The following is a 13802-nucleotide window of genomic DNA, read 5'->3' on the forward strand; positions in this document are numbered from 1 at the left end:
AAGTGAAAATCATCAGTGATTACGTTACATAATGCGTAATCGCTTATTACAGGTTTATTAATTGTGTATCTGTTGAGCGTCTGGCCGATACTGCCCCCTGGCGGCGAGCGCAATAGGTGCGGCTGCTTGTTCGAGCTCGGAACTCCATATGCTTGTCAAAGCGCGGCCGCACAAAGCGATGGGAACTCCAGCGGACGTCTGAAGCACACCAGCGACTTGAACCGAACCGCCAGAGACCACCCACCGCGCCCCGTGGCGGACAGCTCCCGATCAACCCCGGGAATTGAAAAGCAGCCATGGACCCGAGAGACACGGCGCCGGATTCGTGGGAGCTGGAGGAGGATGCCGAGGCCCCAGCTGCCGCGGCGGAGCTCCCGGCCGCGTTTGCCGCCCTCAACGTCAACGCCAAGCCGTTCGTCCCCAACGTGAACGCCCCGGTGTTCGTGCCCAGCTTCCTGCAGGCGAGCGCCGCGGACACGCCGGCTCCGGACGGTGGGTTTCAGCGGCACGACCGCCGCCTGGAAGTTGAGTTGTAGCTTCCGCTCGCGCGCTGGCCGTGCTAACCCTGCTAAAGTTAGCCTTCCTGCCAGCTGCTCGTAATTCCACCAAGTCACCAACAAGTCGGCTTTACCCGCAGTCGTGTGTCGTATCGGCGTCGTGATAATCGTCAGTCGTGAACCTTTAATAAGTGTGTGACTTTGACACGCTTTGTTTTTCTCCCCTCCCAGGTGCCCCTGAGCCAGTGTCCAGCATGGAGGTGGCAGAAACAGTCGGTATGCACGCGCACACGCATACACACACGCGCTACATGTTCAGGTTACAGGTGTGATTACAGGCTCAGGTGTGGCATCTGCATTGATTTTCAATCCGAGAGCAGATCTAATGCAAGGCTGGGAGCTGGACACTCACTGAGCCTTATTTGGGTTTGAGGCGTCAGTGAACCCATGTGCTTGTCCCTCTGTCGTGGATGATGCAACCTCACTTGTCCTCGCCCGAAATAGACCTGCCTCTGCTCCGATACACGTTGTGCGATATGGCCAAGGCCCTGGCCTGCTCTGGCCTGTAGTGTGTGTGTCTGTGTGTGTGCTGACTGGACGCAATCTACCTTTTTGTTTGTTCACATTTGTGGCCCGACCCAGGATGCTGTGCGGCTCTTAACTCGGGTTACTCAGACCTTGACGGTGGTTTGTTTTCAGAGCTCTGCAGCTGGACCAGAGTGAGGCCAAGGAGCGATCAAGATGCAGTAAAAACAGACTGGTCTTACAAAAATGTTCTACACATAAACACGCGGGGGTGTTTGTACCCTTTAAATATAACCTAAAGTGTCTGAATGACAAGGTATAATTACAGCTCCATAGACTTAGTCAAGGCACAAATGTGTCTCTAGAGTTAGCAGCGGCGTTTCCCCCCCACAGTTTGATTATGAAAGAAGAGAAGAAAATGGGCATTGTACGTGACTGCTGGCCTGTATAATTTCATAGTTACAGAAACAGGAGGCTTGTTTGTGTGTTGCCATGGGAAGGTGCTTCTGTGTGGCTCAGCAGATTTCTGTGTACTTTCAGCGTTGTTTGTCATTTGCTTGGCGGAACACTGCAACGATTATGTTTTAACATTTCGACCGACTGAGCGGAACACGTGACACAGTGTTGTCCAATAACTTTAAGCTCATACAGAAGTACATTTCCAAAAAGAAAAGAACATATTGCAAACTCTGGAACAGCTGATTTCAATGGATCAACATATAAACTTAAGTATTTAGATTTTGTGGTGACAAAGCTGAAAATGTTAGTGAAAGGATGATCTGTGAGGCTAATCTGTGAACCTCTACACCAGTGGCGTCAAACATGAGGCCCGTGGGCCAAAACCGCGTGTCATCCTGCCACAACACAACCAAAAACCTGCGCCACAATTATCAGATTACCAAACTAACAACTTCACCTCGGTAATTACTAATAATCACGTGCAAACCGAGGCAAACGTCTCAGTTGATAAGGGCTGTGTATTACGTAAGTGCTGATGCTTGTTCTCCTGGTATATGTTTGATTCTGGGCCTTTGTCAGACATTACGGAGCAATCCTATAAGAAGAACACTGATCTGATGCAGGCCTAACCCTAACCCTTTTACAATCTTACTGATTCAGCGTTTGTCGGCAATCTTCCACTCTGCGCGCCACAACTCAGCACGCAAGGGTTTGCAGCATTGAAGTGTCTGTTGCAGGTTTCAGTTTGTTGTTTTTTTTATTGTGGCTGCAGTTCCTCCAGACGAAGGGCGACGTGCTGACTGTCCTGTGGTTCCAGCTCCGGTGGAGAACGGCGGCACGGAGGCAGACATGACCACAGAGGAGGAGACGTGGGAGCAGAAGGAGGAGCCCGGGGGAGGCGAGGGAGGCGGAGGACAGGAGGACCTCGGGATGGGAGGATCCTGCGGGGCGGAGCAGCGGGGGGAGGGGGAGGGGGAGGAGGGCGCGGCGAGTAAAGAGGATGAGGAGATGATGGAGGAGGAAGAGGAGGAGATGCCCATGCCCAAAGTGGCCCCGGCGCCACCGGACGCCCCCAAAAAGGAGCATGTGAATGTCGTCTTCATCGGACACGTTGGTATGTTTTTGTTTTTGTTTTGTTTGTTTCTATTCTGCCTGAGAAAGTTCTTTTCATTGCAATCCTCTTGTTTCTACGTGTCAGACGCAGGGAAATCAACTATTGGAGGACAGATAATGTGAGTATCTAAACTTACGAGGACAATCAGTTGCGCGGAGTCGAGTTTTGTCAACGTTCTTGCTCTCCATTCTTTCTTTGTCAGGTATTTAACTGGAATGGTGGAAAAACGAACCCTGGAAAAATATGAAAGAGAAGCAAAAGAAAAGAACAGGGAGACATGGTGAGAGTTTCCACTCTGACCTCTTTACGTCACGTCGACGCGTCGTGTTGTCACGTGTTGGCGTGTGGCTTCCCGGAGGCTTGTTTGTCATGAACGTCGTCTGACAGCGTAGATTGTCTCACTAAAGCGACGTGGCCGTCACAGGTACCTCTCATGGGCTTTGGACACCAACCAGGAAGAGCGAGACAAGGGGAAGACGGTGGAGGTCGGCAGAGCCTACTTTGAGACGGAGAAGAAGCATTTCACCATCCTGGACGCCCCGGGACACAAGAGCTTCGTCCCCAACATGATCGGGGGAGCGTCACAAGCTGACCTGGCAGTCCTGGTGAGGAGGAACGACAACAACAACAATAACAAACTTAATGTAGTACCATGGATATACGATCTATCAACGATTCTTGACAGTTGGTGGGAGAAAGTCATATCTGTCCCGTGGGTTCGCTTCAGGTGATTTCAGCACGAAAGGGAGAGTTTGAGACGGGGTTTGAGAAGGGCGGCCAGACGCGGGAGCACGCCATGCTGGCTAAAACCGCAGGAGTGAAGCATCTCATCGTCCTGGTCAACAAGATGGACGATCCCACCGTCAACTGGAGCCTAGAAAGGTAAACTCGGCACAGATTATAATGTATATGTCTAGTTTTAATTCAAAAACGAATTGACTGTTTGGATTTAATCCCGTCATTTTTTGAGACAGGTTGTACAAACATGAAGAGATTTTAAATAAATATTTTACATGAGTATTTGAGGGATATGAATGTTGAAATAACAAGGCAGTTTTATGACTGTGCTGTTTTATGTGAAGGTTTAATTTAAGGTCGTTAAAAAGCCACCAGGATCAGTTTTAAGCTTGAGTGTGGGGGATCCAGGTTTTAATCTTGAAAGCGATAACAAGGACATCCCAAAAAATTAAAAAAAAACAATCCACATAACTTTGTGTGGCTTCTTGTAAAAGAGAGCAGTTAAATAGACACTTTCTATAAAGTTTGATTTGGGGAAAAAAGTACTTACGTTATTCGCAGACTATGACTCAAATCTCAAAATCTTAGACCTGTGTTGCCAGTTGTTTGCCGCCAATCAGCCCGACCCTCCTGCAGGTATGAAGAATGTAAGGAGAAGCTGGTGCCGTTCCTCAAGAAGGTGGGCTTCAACCCTAAGAAGGACATCCACTTCATGCCTTGCTCCGGACTCACAGGTGCCAACCTCAAGGACCCCGTGTCCGAATGCCCCTGGTACACGTAAGTCCCGAGCTCGATCCGCCTCATGTATCCGTCAGCGCACGCGGGTGTGATTAACAGACCCTGAGCTAGAAAAAAGTGTAGACAACATGTATTTTTAATAAAATGACTGGGCACTGATTTATCGCTTCCTTGACTTCATAGTGCAGATGAAGTGACAGTGACAAAGCTATTTTATTATGGACTCGTTGATTCTAAGGGAAAAGTCATTTACCATGCAATTTAAACAGGATGAGGCCTGAGCTATTGGGGGGGGGGGGGGGGATTTACAGGCTGTAGCAATTTCCAAAAAGCCTTGACAGTTTGTGTTTCTCCTCTCTTGGTCAGGGGTTTGCCATTTATTTCCCATTTGGATAGTTTGCCAAACTTCACCAGATCCAACGACGGACCCGTCAGACTACCCATCGTAGACAAGTACAAGGTGAGTGGCCTTCTTTTTATTTATCTCACAGAGCGAAAACACAAGTCTGTGTCTCCTCCTCTCTGCTGCAGCTCTGAATTTCATCCTTTTCTCCTTTTTTTTGTTGTTGTTGTTGTTTTTTTTCCTTCCTCTGTTCTCTTCGCTAAGTGATTTTGCAAACATGCTCACACAGTCTGCAGCCTCTGCACCGCCCTTCTCTTTAAGACACTTCAGCATCCTGGGCTCCATCTTGGTTTAAATGTTGGAAGCAGTTCAACACAGTATATCTTACATTACTCACCAGCTCTTTCCTTTCTTCGTACATCTTTTTTGTCTTGTCGACACGCGGCTCTCTCCTTATTACATAAGAACCTTATGCGGTGGATACAAATCAATCCCCGTGGGAGGATCCATCACTGAACTGAGAAATCTGTTTTTTTATTACTACTGTCACTCGATAAATATCCAAAGCAGCTGCGTGAAAAGATTTAGCCAAATTAGGTTTTTTTAGGAAGACATATATTCCCATTATAAAGATAATAAATACACAATAACATATTCAAACAGTGTAGCAGTAACGGACAACAGGCACACAGACACATTCATACCTGTGTGTGGGTTTAACGAAACCTTTCAGATTCACCAAAAAAAATGTTTGAATTCAGTCTCATAAACTTTAGAGGCTCTGCTCAGCAGCAGAATAGACACTTGCAGCCTGAATACGCTGTTGCAAAGAGGTGAATATACATATTTAGAGTTGCTATAATATAGTGACGACAAAGGCTTTTCATCTATTCCTGTACTGTGAGGAAGCATCAAATCGTGACAGTGAGTGAGTTTCAGAGTTTAAAAAGTCTTCACACTCGCTTGTGCGATAGCTTGCTTGAGAAATGTATCCAAGTCGAAAATTACAGCGTAAAAGACGACACTAATTCTGCGTTTTCAGCGTTCGTGATGCAGTGTTGTGTTTGCAGGATATGGGCACAGTGATCCTCGGGAAGCTGGAGTCCGGATGCATCAGTAAAGCCCAGCAGCTGGTCATGATGCCAAACAGGGTGAGTTGTCTTCTGCGTGACTTTAATCCGTCCCACAAGGGAGCCACAACAAACTCTCTCAGGCCTTCTTGCCAGGTATTTATAGAAACGGATATTTCGCCTTCTGCGTTTTCGGAAATGGCATTGTTGACATGAGATTGTCTAAAAACAGAATTTAATTGACACAAACCTGCATAAAAGCCTAGTTTTAGAAGATACTGACTGGGAGTCGTGTTTTGCAGCACACAGTGGAGGTCCTGAGCCTGCTGAGTGACGACGTCGAGACGGACGACGCCAGTCCAGGAGAGAACCTGAAACTGAGGCTGAAGGGCATCGAGGAGGAGGAAATCCTCCCTGGTTTTATCCTCTGCAGCCCCGACAACCTCTGCCACTCCGGCCGCACCTTTGATGCACAGGTAACCCCGTCCTGTCCGAGCTGCAGCTCACACAGTGGATTGACATATTTCGATTTTCTCGATTTTCTTGATGAACATTTTTTTTTATTTCATTCCCCCCCCCCCCCACTGCATTTTTCACATTCCGTTCTGTCCTTGTGGGTTTCTGGGGCTGTTTTTTTTTTGCTTAAAGATTGGTTAAAGCTTTGAATTTATTGAATGGGTTTGTTTATATGCATTTTAACTCTGAGGAAAATCACAGCAATAAAATTGCACTTTTGAGAATATGTCAGTCATTATTAAGTGCATTGAGAGAAAAACATCGAATTGAAACTCCAATTTTTCATTTAAAAAGAAATAACTCATAGTTTGTTTCTTTTCTTTAAGGCCAGATCGCCTCGCCCTAATTTCTATTCCGAGTAGTAGAACTGCTGGGATTGATACGACCAATGAAACAAATGTTCTCTGCTGCCACACACCTTGAAAACCAAATTCTCCACCACAAACTTGTGCGTCTCATCTTTATGCTTCAATTTGAGAAGTAAAACACAAAGATAAAAGCATCCTTTTGCAGGTTGGCGTGGCAACGGCACCAAATTAGGGGTGAAGATCTGTCCATGCGGGGTCTTTGTGGGTGGGATGGTTGTGCTGCAAACTAATCTATTTTCAGCTCGTATATTTCTTCAGAGTGGGAACGCCGAGAACTGATTATCAAACCCACCAGCCGATGCAATATGCGCAATTTTGTGTGTTCGTGTTGAATGATACTTTATTGTTTAGATGCCGATACTTTGTGGTTGTAAAGAGCTCTAAAATGTCCTCCATGTTTTTTTTTGTTTTTTCAGATTGTCATCATAGAGCACAAGTCAATCATCTGTCCTGGTTACAATGCAGTGCTTCACATCCACACCTGCATTGAAGAAGTGCAAATCACAGTGAGTTTCCGCTTCACCACTCAGACACGTCACTGGGGCGAATCTTCATCGTCTGTGTCCTGTCCTGACTGGACTCCGGCTGATGCTGCTGTGAATTCTGACCGCAGGCCTTAATCTGTCTGGTGGACAAGAAGACGGGGGAGAAGAGCAAAACACGGCCCCGCTTCGTCAAGCAGGACCAGGTCTGCATCGCCCGGCTCCGGGCCGCGGGAGTCATCTGCTTAGAGACTTTCAAGGACTTCCCTCAGATGGGACGATTCACGCTGCGGGACGAAGGTGGGGCACTAATTTCAGACTGTGCCTCTCCAGTGGGGCACGACCTAGACAGAAGTGCTAAGTCATCCCTTTTGTCTCCCTTTAGGTAAAACTATCGCCATTGGCAAAGTGCTGAAGCTGGTGCCAGAAAAGGACTAAATGCAGGAAACGGCGGCATGCATGGAGTTCTTCCACTCGTCCCCAGAGGAGAAACGCTGCTCAGAGCCGACCCAAACAGCTACTCTCTCTTTTTACACACAACTATGCTGAAGGGAAGAACAAGAAGAAGGGGCGAATGAGAATAAAATCACGACAAATGAAGAAAACAAGACTGAATCAGTTTTTATGACGAACAATGCAAAATGAGAGACCAAGTCCAGTGTGTCAGCTTTCTCATATTGAGAGCTCAGCTATGCCACTAATGTAGCTACATGTGCCCCCTTCTGTACTCCCAGGGCTAACCGTGCCGTCGGCTCGCCGCGCCATTTGTTTTTAGAATGGAGAAGGATGCAGTATACAAAAAAACAAACAAACATGAAAACAAATGACAAGAGGGACTCCATATCCTGCAAATGACCAGAGTTAGCCTGTAAGTATGATTCTTGAGGTGCATCTCCCTGTTTATGAGTGGGATTAAGAATCAAATGGACATTTTATGGTTTTAAGGATTGCTGTACCATGTTTTTTTGTTTTTTTTGTTTGGTCTCTCTCCACATGAGATGGTTTAATTGTATTGAGCTCAAATACTACTCTGAACAACCAAGGGTAAACACACACACACACAGACACAGCTGTTACATAATCTAAACAGAAAATAAATAATTAAGCTGTAACAGAAGGTGTATTTTGATTATTTCTCCAGTATATATGTATAACTGGTAAGTACTACATGTGCACATTTCCCCTTGAATGGCGAACTGAGCATGGTGTTCAGATTAGATTAGATTACAAGCTATATTGTCATTGTGGTACAACGAAATTGCGGTGTAGCTACAATAGACACACAGACATACAATAGAACACAGGCAGCCATTCTCACATTCAGCATCGCATTCATCTCAGCAGACACACCATATATACAGAATAGTCTAAACATTCGCACACACATTCAGCTCTCACACAGATCCGCTCACACACACCCAAGGACATTAGGGCAGTAATGTAAAAAAAGTAAAAAGAAACAACCGATAAGTTACATAAAATACCAAAATAAGCTGCCTGAGGTACCTTGGCTGAATGAGTATGTGCGGTTTGAGCACAAGGTACATGTTATTGCACAGAATATGGTGTATTGCACACAGTCTGAGGTAGTATTTCTTAAGTGTTCAGTGCGGTGATGGCTTGAGGAAAGAAGCTGTCCCTTAGTCTATTGGTCCTAGTCCTGATGGACCGGTACCGCCGGCCTGAGGGCAGCAGTTCAAACAGGTGGTGTGCAGGGCGGGTGTCGTCCGCTGTGATCGCCTCAGCTCTTCTGAGGCGCCGTGACATGTAAATGTCTTTTAGTGTGGGGAGGGGGCAGCCGATGATCTTCTGCGCCGTCTTTACGACCCTCTGGAGCCTCCTACGGTCTGCCAGAGCGACCTGCAGAGTTGCATTCAATCTGTGAAAACATCAGGACACGCAAGGTCACCAACACCCACAATATTTAAGTTGCAGATCAAAGGAAGATGTCTACATGATTTTTTTTTTTTTTATCTGAATTGTTCTGACAGTTAAAATAGCAATGATATATCATGAAAATTCCCTATCCAGTAATACTATACTATATAATCCAATTCAGGGTTAGTGGCATTGATTTCTGTCTACTTTTGGTAAAGGCAGTTTATACCAGGATCTGTCTTCAGCTCAGGGAAAAGTTTAGACACCATTTTGGACTGTGAGAGTGCCTGGAGAAAAAAACATGTATGCATAGCAATTGTTTTTCTGCAAGTGACTACATTACTTCTCAATATTTATCTGACTCAAATGGAGAAATTGTGTACTATTGTTAGTTTCAGAAGGTTAGACAGCAAAACGTGAACCTTTTACACTTTTTTTATACATACATTTTGTGTCAAGATTAAGTCTTGTGTACTACAACACTAATAATAAGAAGACCATTTTGTTTTTGTTTTCTTAAATGCAGTTGAAAGAAAAGAAAAGAAATATTTGCGGCGGTAAAAGGCTCCCCTTTTCAGCAAGAAATTGCAAATTGATCTGTGGAAATTGACAGGTTTTTACTCCAGATGCCATTTTTGTCTCAACTGGGATTCCAATAGTTGTGACCTGTAAGGTCGAGACTGGTGCGCTATCTAAGTATCTCTAAAGAACCACAACACACATGAAATGTAAATCTTAATAATCCCATTCAAATATAATTGTGACAAGACAACAGTCTCAATAATCTCGTCAATAATTGATCTGTTTTAAAATAAAGCAATACTGACGATACTGTTAGCTGGCTATACAAATAAAGTTTTAATCTTTGAATGGCGTGACGTAACGCTACGAGAGCGCATGCGTGCTCTCACACACGTGAAGCGGACAGCATGGCGGAAAATACAGAACAGAAATTGGACCGAGTACAGGTAAAACTTATTTTCACTTTCTTCCGGTCATTTACGCGTCTTTGTTGGTTCTGTATCTTTATGTTAGAAGCCATTCCTATAAACTCGGTTGATATTGGCAAGATTTGCTATCTCAAAACGTCGGTAAAGTAGTTAGCATAAGCAGGCTTATTTTCACGCTACCGTATTCTAGCCACAATGCTAATTCAGTGAATCCTTGACTCCAATCGGTGTTTTCAACTTACTTTTTTGTCCTCAACAGGTGAAGAACGCCATCCAAGCCTTGCAGGCTTTTCTTAAAACGAAGTCAGGAGGAGATCAACTCTTGCTGGACGACACACAGCACATCAGTATCCTGTTCACTCTGTGGAAGATTCCCAAAAAAGCTCAGACCATCCGCATGTGAGTCCACATAACATGGCTAGTCTTTAGTTCTATCATCTCGCTGGATGTATGTTTTTTTTCTAAAATGTTTGTATCCTTATTCTGTACCAGTCCTTTGCCCCATGCCCAGCGGTCGGACACAGAGGAGGTTTGTCTCTTCACAAGAGATGAGCCCAACATGACTTCAGACCAGACACAGAGGTTTTACAAGAGGCTGCTGGAGGAAAGAGGAGTCAAGTACATCTCCGAGGTATCTACTCATCTGATGCACATTTAACTATGTTTAGACTTTGGGAGAATGGCACAATACAGCTATAGTTTTCTTTTGACATTTCACTGTATTTTTTTGCACCACTATTTTACCTGTTTGTATGTTGCGCCTGAACTGAAATGTGTTTGACACCCCTGCACTAAACTCAAATTATGACATGTCTTTGGCAGATCATACCGTTCAAGGTTCTGAAAACTGAGTACAAACCATTTGAGGCCAAGCGCCGCCTACTGGGCAACTTCGACCTGTTCCTTTCTGATGACCGCATTCGCAGACTGCTGTCATCTCACCTTGGAAAACATTTCTACGAGAGAAAAAGGTAAGGACTGTATTTTCTGTACTACTGGTTTAGTGTGATGTGCATTGTGTGTATACTCAATGATTTATTGTTGTGTAGTTGCTGTGGATATTCTCTTATCCTGTTTGTGTCTTTGGCAGGGAGCCGCTGAGCGTGAACCTGCAAAGCAAAAATATGGCCAGAGACATCCACAAGGTGATTCAAGGCACCATGATGAAGGTCACCAACAAGGGCTGCTGCTGGTGAGATTCACTTCTCATTTTTGTGGTAAATTTTGCACATTTTCTGTGCTGTCTGGCACCTGTTGCCAGTTTTGTGGTTTTGCCGTATTCAAAATTGGATTCCCCAGGAAGTCAGAATTGAAATAGTGAAAACCAGCACCACAGTACAACCCTGTCAGTTCTGTGTGTCTGATATGGGTCAAGCTGGTGCCAAAGAGACTCAACGTTAATCCAGATGGACCTCCTCTTCCCAAGGAGCCTGTCTCTACAACTTTGATACACAATAAGCGGTCATGTGTTTCGAGTTGATTTTTAGAATGCCCACAGATGTTTCTGTTACAGTGATTCAAGTTCCACTCTGCACTTTGTTTCAGTATGGCACGTGTTGGTCACTCTGGCATGACCGCAGACGAGTTGACAGAAAACATCGAGTCTGCTGTTGAAATGGTGAAGGCCAAACTGTATACGGTGAGTTTTAGTCCATCCATCCATCCATCAAACTAGAAAGAAAGCAAAAAGTGATCCCCTGGCCGAAAACATCTGCCCTCATTTGAATCTGCCTTACTGCTTGAATTTTTCTGTGGTCTTTTTGGTTTTGTCGCAGTATTTTTTTTTTTCAATTTTCTTTCCCGCTTCCAGAAAGGTCCGGTGATTAAACAGATTCATGTGAAGAGTCTGACATCGGTGGCTCTGCCCCTCTACACCTCGGAGCTGAGCAACCTCACTGTGCTGGAGGAGAAAAACACTCAGGCGGCCAAGAAGAAAGTGAGAACCAACTCGCACTCTGGTGTTTTGTCTTTTGCTCGTGCTCTTAAATAATCAGCCACGTGTATAATTTCTAGAACGCAGAGGGCAAAAAGCAGAAACGGAAGGCCAAGTCTGAGGCGGCAAAGAAAGAAGCTACTACTGCAGACAAGAAGGTGAAGAAAAAGAAGGCGGACGACGGAGAGAAAGAGGGGGAGGAAGAAATCCCACAGCTGGTTCCCATAGAAACACCCAGAAAAAAGCCTAAACTGGAGGTCGGCACTATTCATAGATCTCTGAGTTAAGAGCTCTAACTGCTCTTAAGTGTTTAAGCCAACAATCTCTATTTAGGCAATTCTGTGTTCTTAAGTAGTCGATGGTACAAATCCCCTGTTTGTCTTGTAGAAACCGTTGAAAAAGAAGCAGCTGGAGAAAGCACCGAAAGCTGCTGCAGCGAAGAAAGGAGCAAAAGCTCAGAAGAAATTCTCTAAGAAACCTGGAAAGATGGACTCCAAAGTCAAAAGAAAGGTGCCAAAAGTGAAATGATACCGAGTGGAACAAATCATGGACTTGAAACCACAATTCAAAGGACCACATTGTTTACGGTGTGATCTGTACAGTCTGTTTGTCATTAATGAACCATATAAAGTTTATCTGGAGTCGGCTTTGGTCATACTGTGTTACTTAATCGGATTGTGATTGTGTGTGTGAGTTGTTTGTCATTTCCACAGTGGCTGTTGTGTCGTATGGAACTACAGAGGTTAAAAGTGCTAAATTGTAAGAAAACACTTTGTGGCTAATTATGCAAGATCCTGTCAAAAGTGTGTGCAACTCTAAATCAAATCTATGGCACACTCCAAACAAACGGAGAGAATTTGTTTGGACAAATGGGATCCGACACTTGTATTGCCTCCCAAATTAAAAACAAATAAGGCTTGTTGGACTATGGAACCAAACCACAGATGTATTCTGGTCCTGTGCAAATGGGAGCGAACGCACAGCGCCTTATGAAAACCTTTGGCCATGAGATACCCCAAACCTGCTTATATCAAACATTTGAGTGAAGGACAAATGCCTCTTGTAAATCTTAGCAGCAGCCAAAAAAAGCCATCACAAAGAACTGAATCAAAAAAGTATTTCCTTTTATTTTGAAACCATTTCATATCAGTATTGTAAATGTCATATATATGGCAATCTGTGATGAAATAAAAAAAAAGGTGACATTTAAAAGAATGGCTCTGGGAAAAATCTAATAGTTTCTACTATTTCTAGGTTGAAAAACTATAAATAATTTTGAAAATTCACAGATGACCTTTGGCTAAGTTGATGGAGCAGGTCGTCTTCCAATCTTGATGTTAGTGGTTCGATTCCCCATATTGACCCTGTCTGTGTTTTAAAGTGAGCTTGCACAGGGCAATAAACCTCACATTGATCATTTAAATTGCTTTGAAGCTGCAAACTGCAAAGTATTGAGTTTGTGAGAGCAAGATGGTGTATTTGTGTGTGCGAGTGTGTGGTGATTACTGTTGACTGATTGTTTCATTGTGATATGAGATGCTCAAATAAAAAAAATAAAAAAAAGATGAGGGAAGACTCATTTTAGGGCTTTTAATATCCAATTTTTATTTCACCTATCGTGTGAAAGTGTAATTTAGTCACCACAGAATCAACATTGAGTGATTTGTTACAGAGACTAATTATAAAGCCTGGTGTCAGCCTTGGGAAGTGTTTGCTTGTGGCCATCAGGTGAGCCGCCTGCTGTATCAGGTGACGTGTCTTTTGTCAATAGAACCAGACTTTGTGCAGCTGCTGCCTGCAGGTCGCATGTAATAATGTGATGTATTTCGAGTAAATGAAGCTTTGCACTGACACAACATAGAATGTTAATCCTACAGTGTCAATATGGAAATGTACATTTCCCCCCCCCCTTGCATTTATGAGGCCCTTATGTTTGCTTTGGTGGGCTAATGTAACCAGATGATGACGACTAAGACCAGCCAATTATTGATGATGATATTGTGAGCAGGTGGGCTGGGTCTGTATGTGCGTCCTCGGCTGTGGGGGAGTGGTGGGCCATCTGGAATTACAGCGTGTTCACGGGTTACTGGGCAGGAGAATAGGAGATGCATCATCAGACACTTGGTCATCACGGGAATGATGTCTCTTCATCATGTGACCGCATGTGCAACTGATCTTCTCACAGACGGAG

General features: G+C 44.5%; 2 protein-coding genes across 3 annotated transcripts; both read left to right on the plus strand.

The window, feature by feature from the left end:
• Positions 1 to 108: 108 nt before the first annotated feature.
• On the plus strand, positions 109 to 7935 carry gspt1 (G1 to S phase transition 1). 2 transcript variants are annotated; one of them, XM_080517831.1, is made up of 14 exons: positions 109 to 492; positions 729 to 773; positions 2254 to 2595; positions 2680 to 2713; positions 2798 to 2875; positions 3020 to 3200; positions 3323 to 3477; positions 3970 to 4110; positions 4438 to 4531; positions 5485 to 5565; positions 5787 to 5960; positions 6785 to 6874; positions 6982 to 7150; positions 7236 to 7935. In XM_080517831.1, the coding sequence occupies exons 1-14, from the start codon at positions 297 to 299 to the stop codon at positions 7286 to 7288; spliced, it is 1833 nt and encodes a 610-aa protein (XP_080373957.1). In that variant the 5' UTR covers positions 109 to 296; the 3' UTR covers positions 7289 to 7935. The 2 variants fall into 2 exon arrangements, with proteins under 2 accessions (XP_080373957.1, XP_080373958.1); XM_080517832.1 differs by having other exon boundaries at positions 2299 to 2595.
• Positions 7936 to 9653: 1718 nt separating this feature from the next.
• On the plus strand, positions 9654 to 12712 carry rsl1d1 (ribosomal L1 domain containing 1). Its single transcript, XM_080517854.1, has 9 exons — positions 9654 to 9696; positions 9938 to 10077; positions 10171 to 10309; positions 10501 to 10649; positions 10769 to 10870; positions 11224 to 11317; positions 11489 to 11614; positions 11692 to 11868; positions 11999 to 12712. The coding sequence occupies exons 1-9, from the start codon at positions 9658 to 9660 to the stop codon at positions 12137 to 12139; spliced, it is 1107 nt and encodes a 368-aa protein (XP_080373980.1). The 5' UTR covers positions 9654 to 9657; the 3' UTR covers positions 12140 to 12712.
• Positions 12713 to 13802: the final 1090 nt, after the last annotated feature.

Source organism: Blennius ocellaris, assembly GCF_963422515.1.
Source record: "Blennius ocellaris genome assembly, chromosome: 21".
Lineage (NCBI taxonomy): Eukaryota > Metazoa > Chordata > Actinopteri > Blenniiformes > Blenniidae > Blennius > Blennius ocellaris.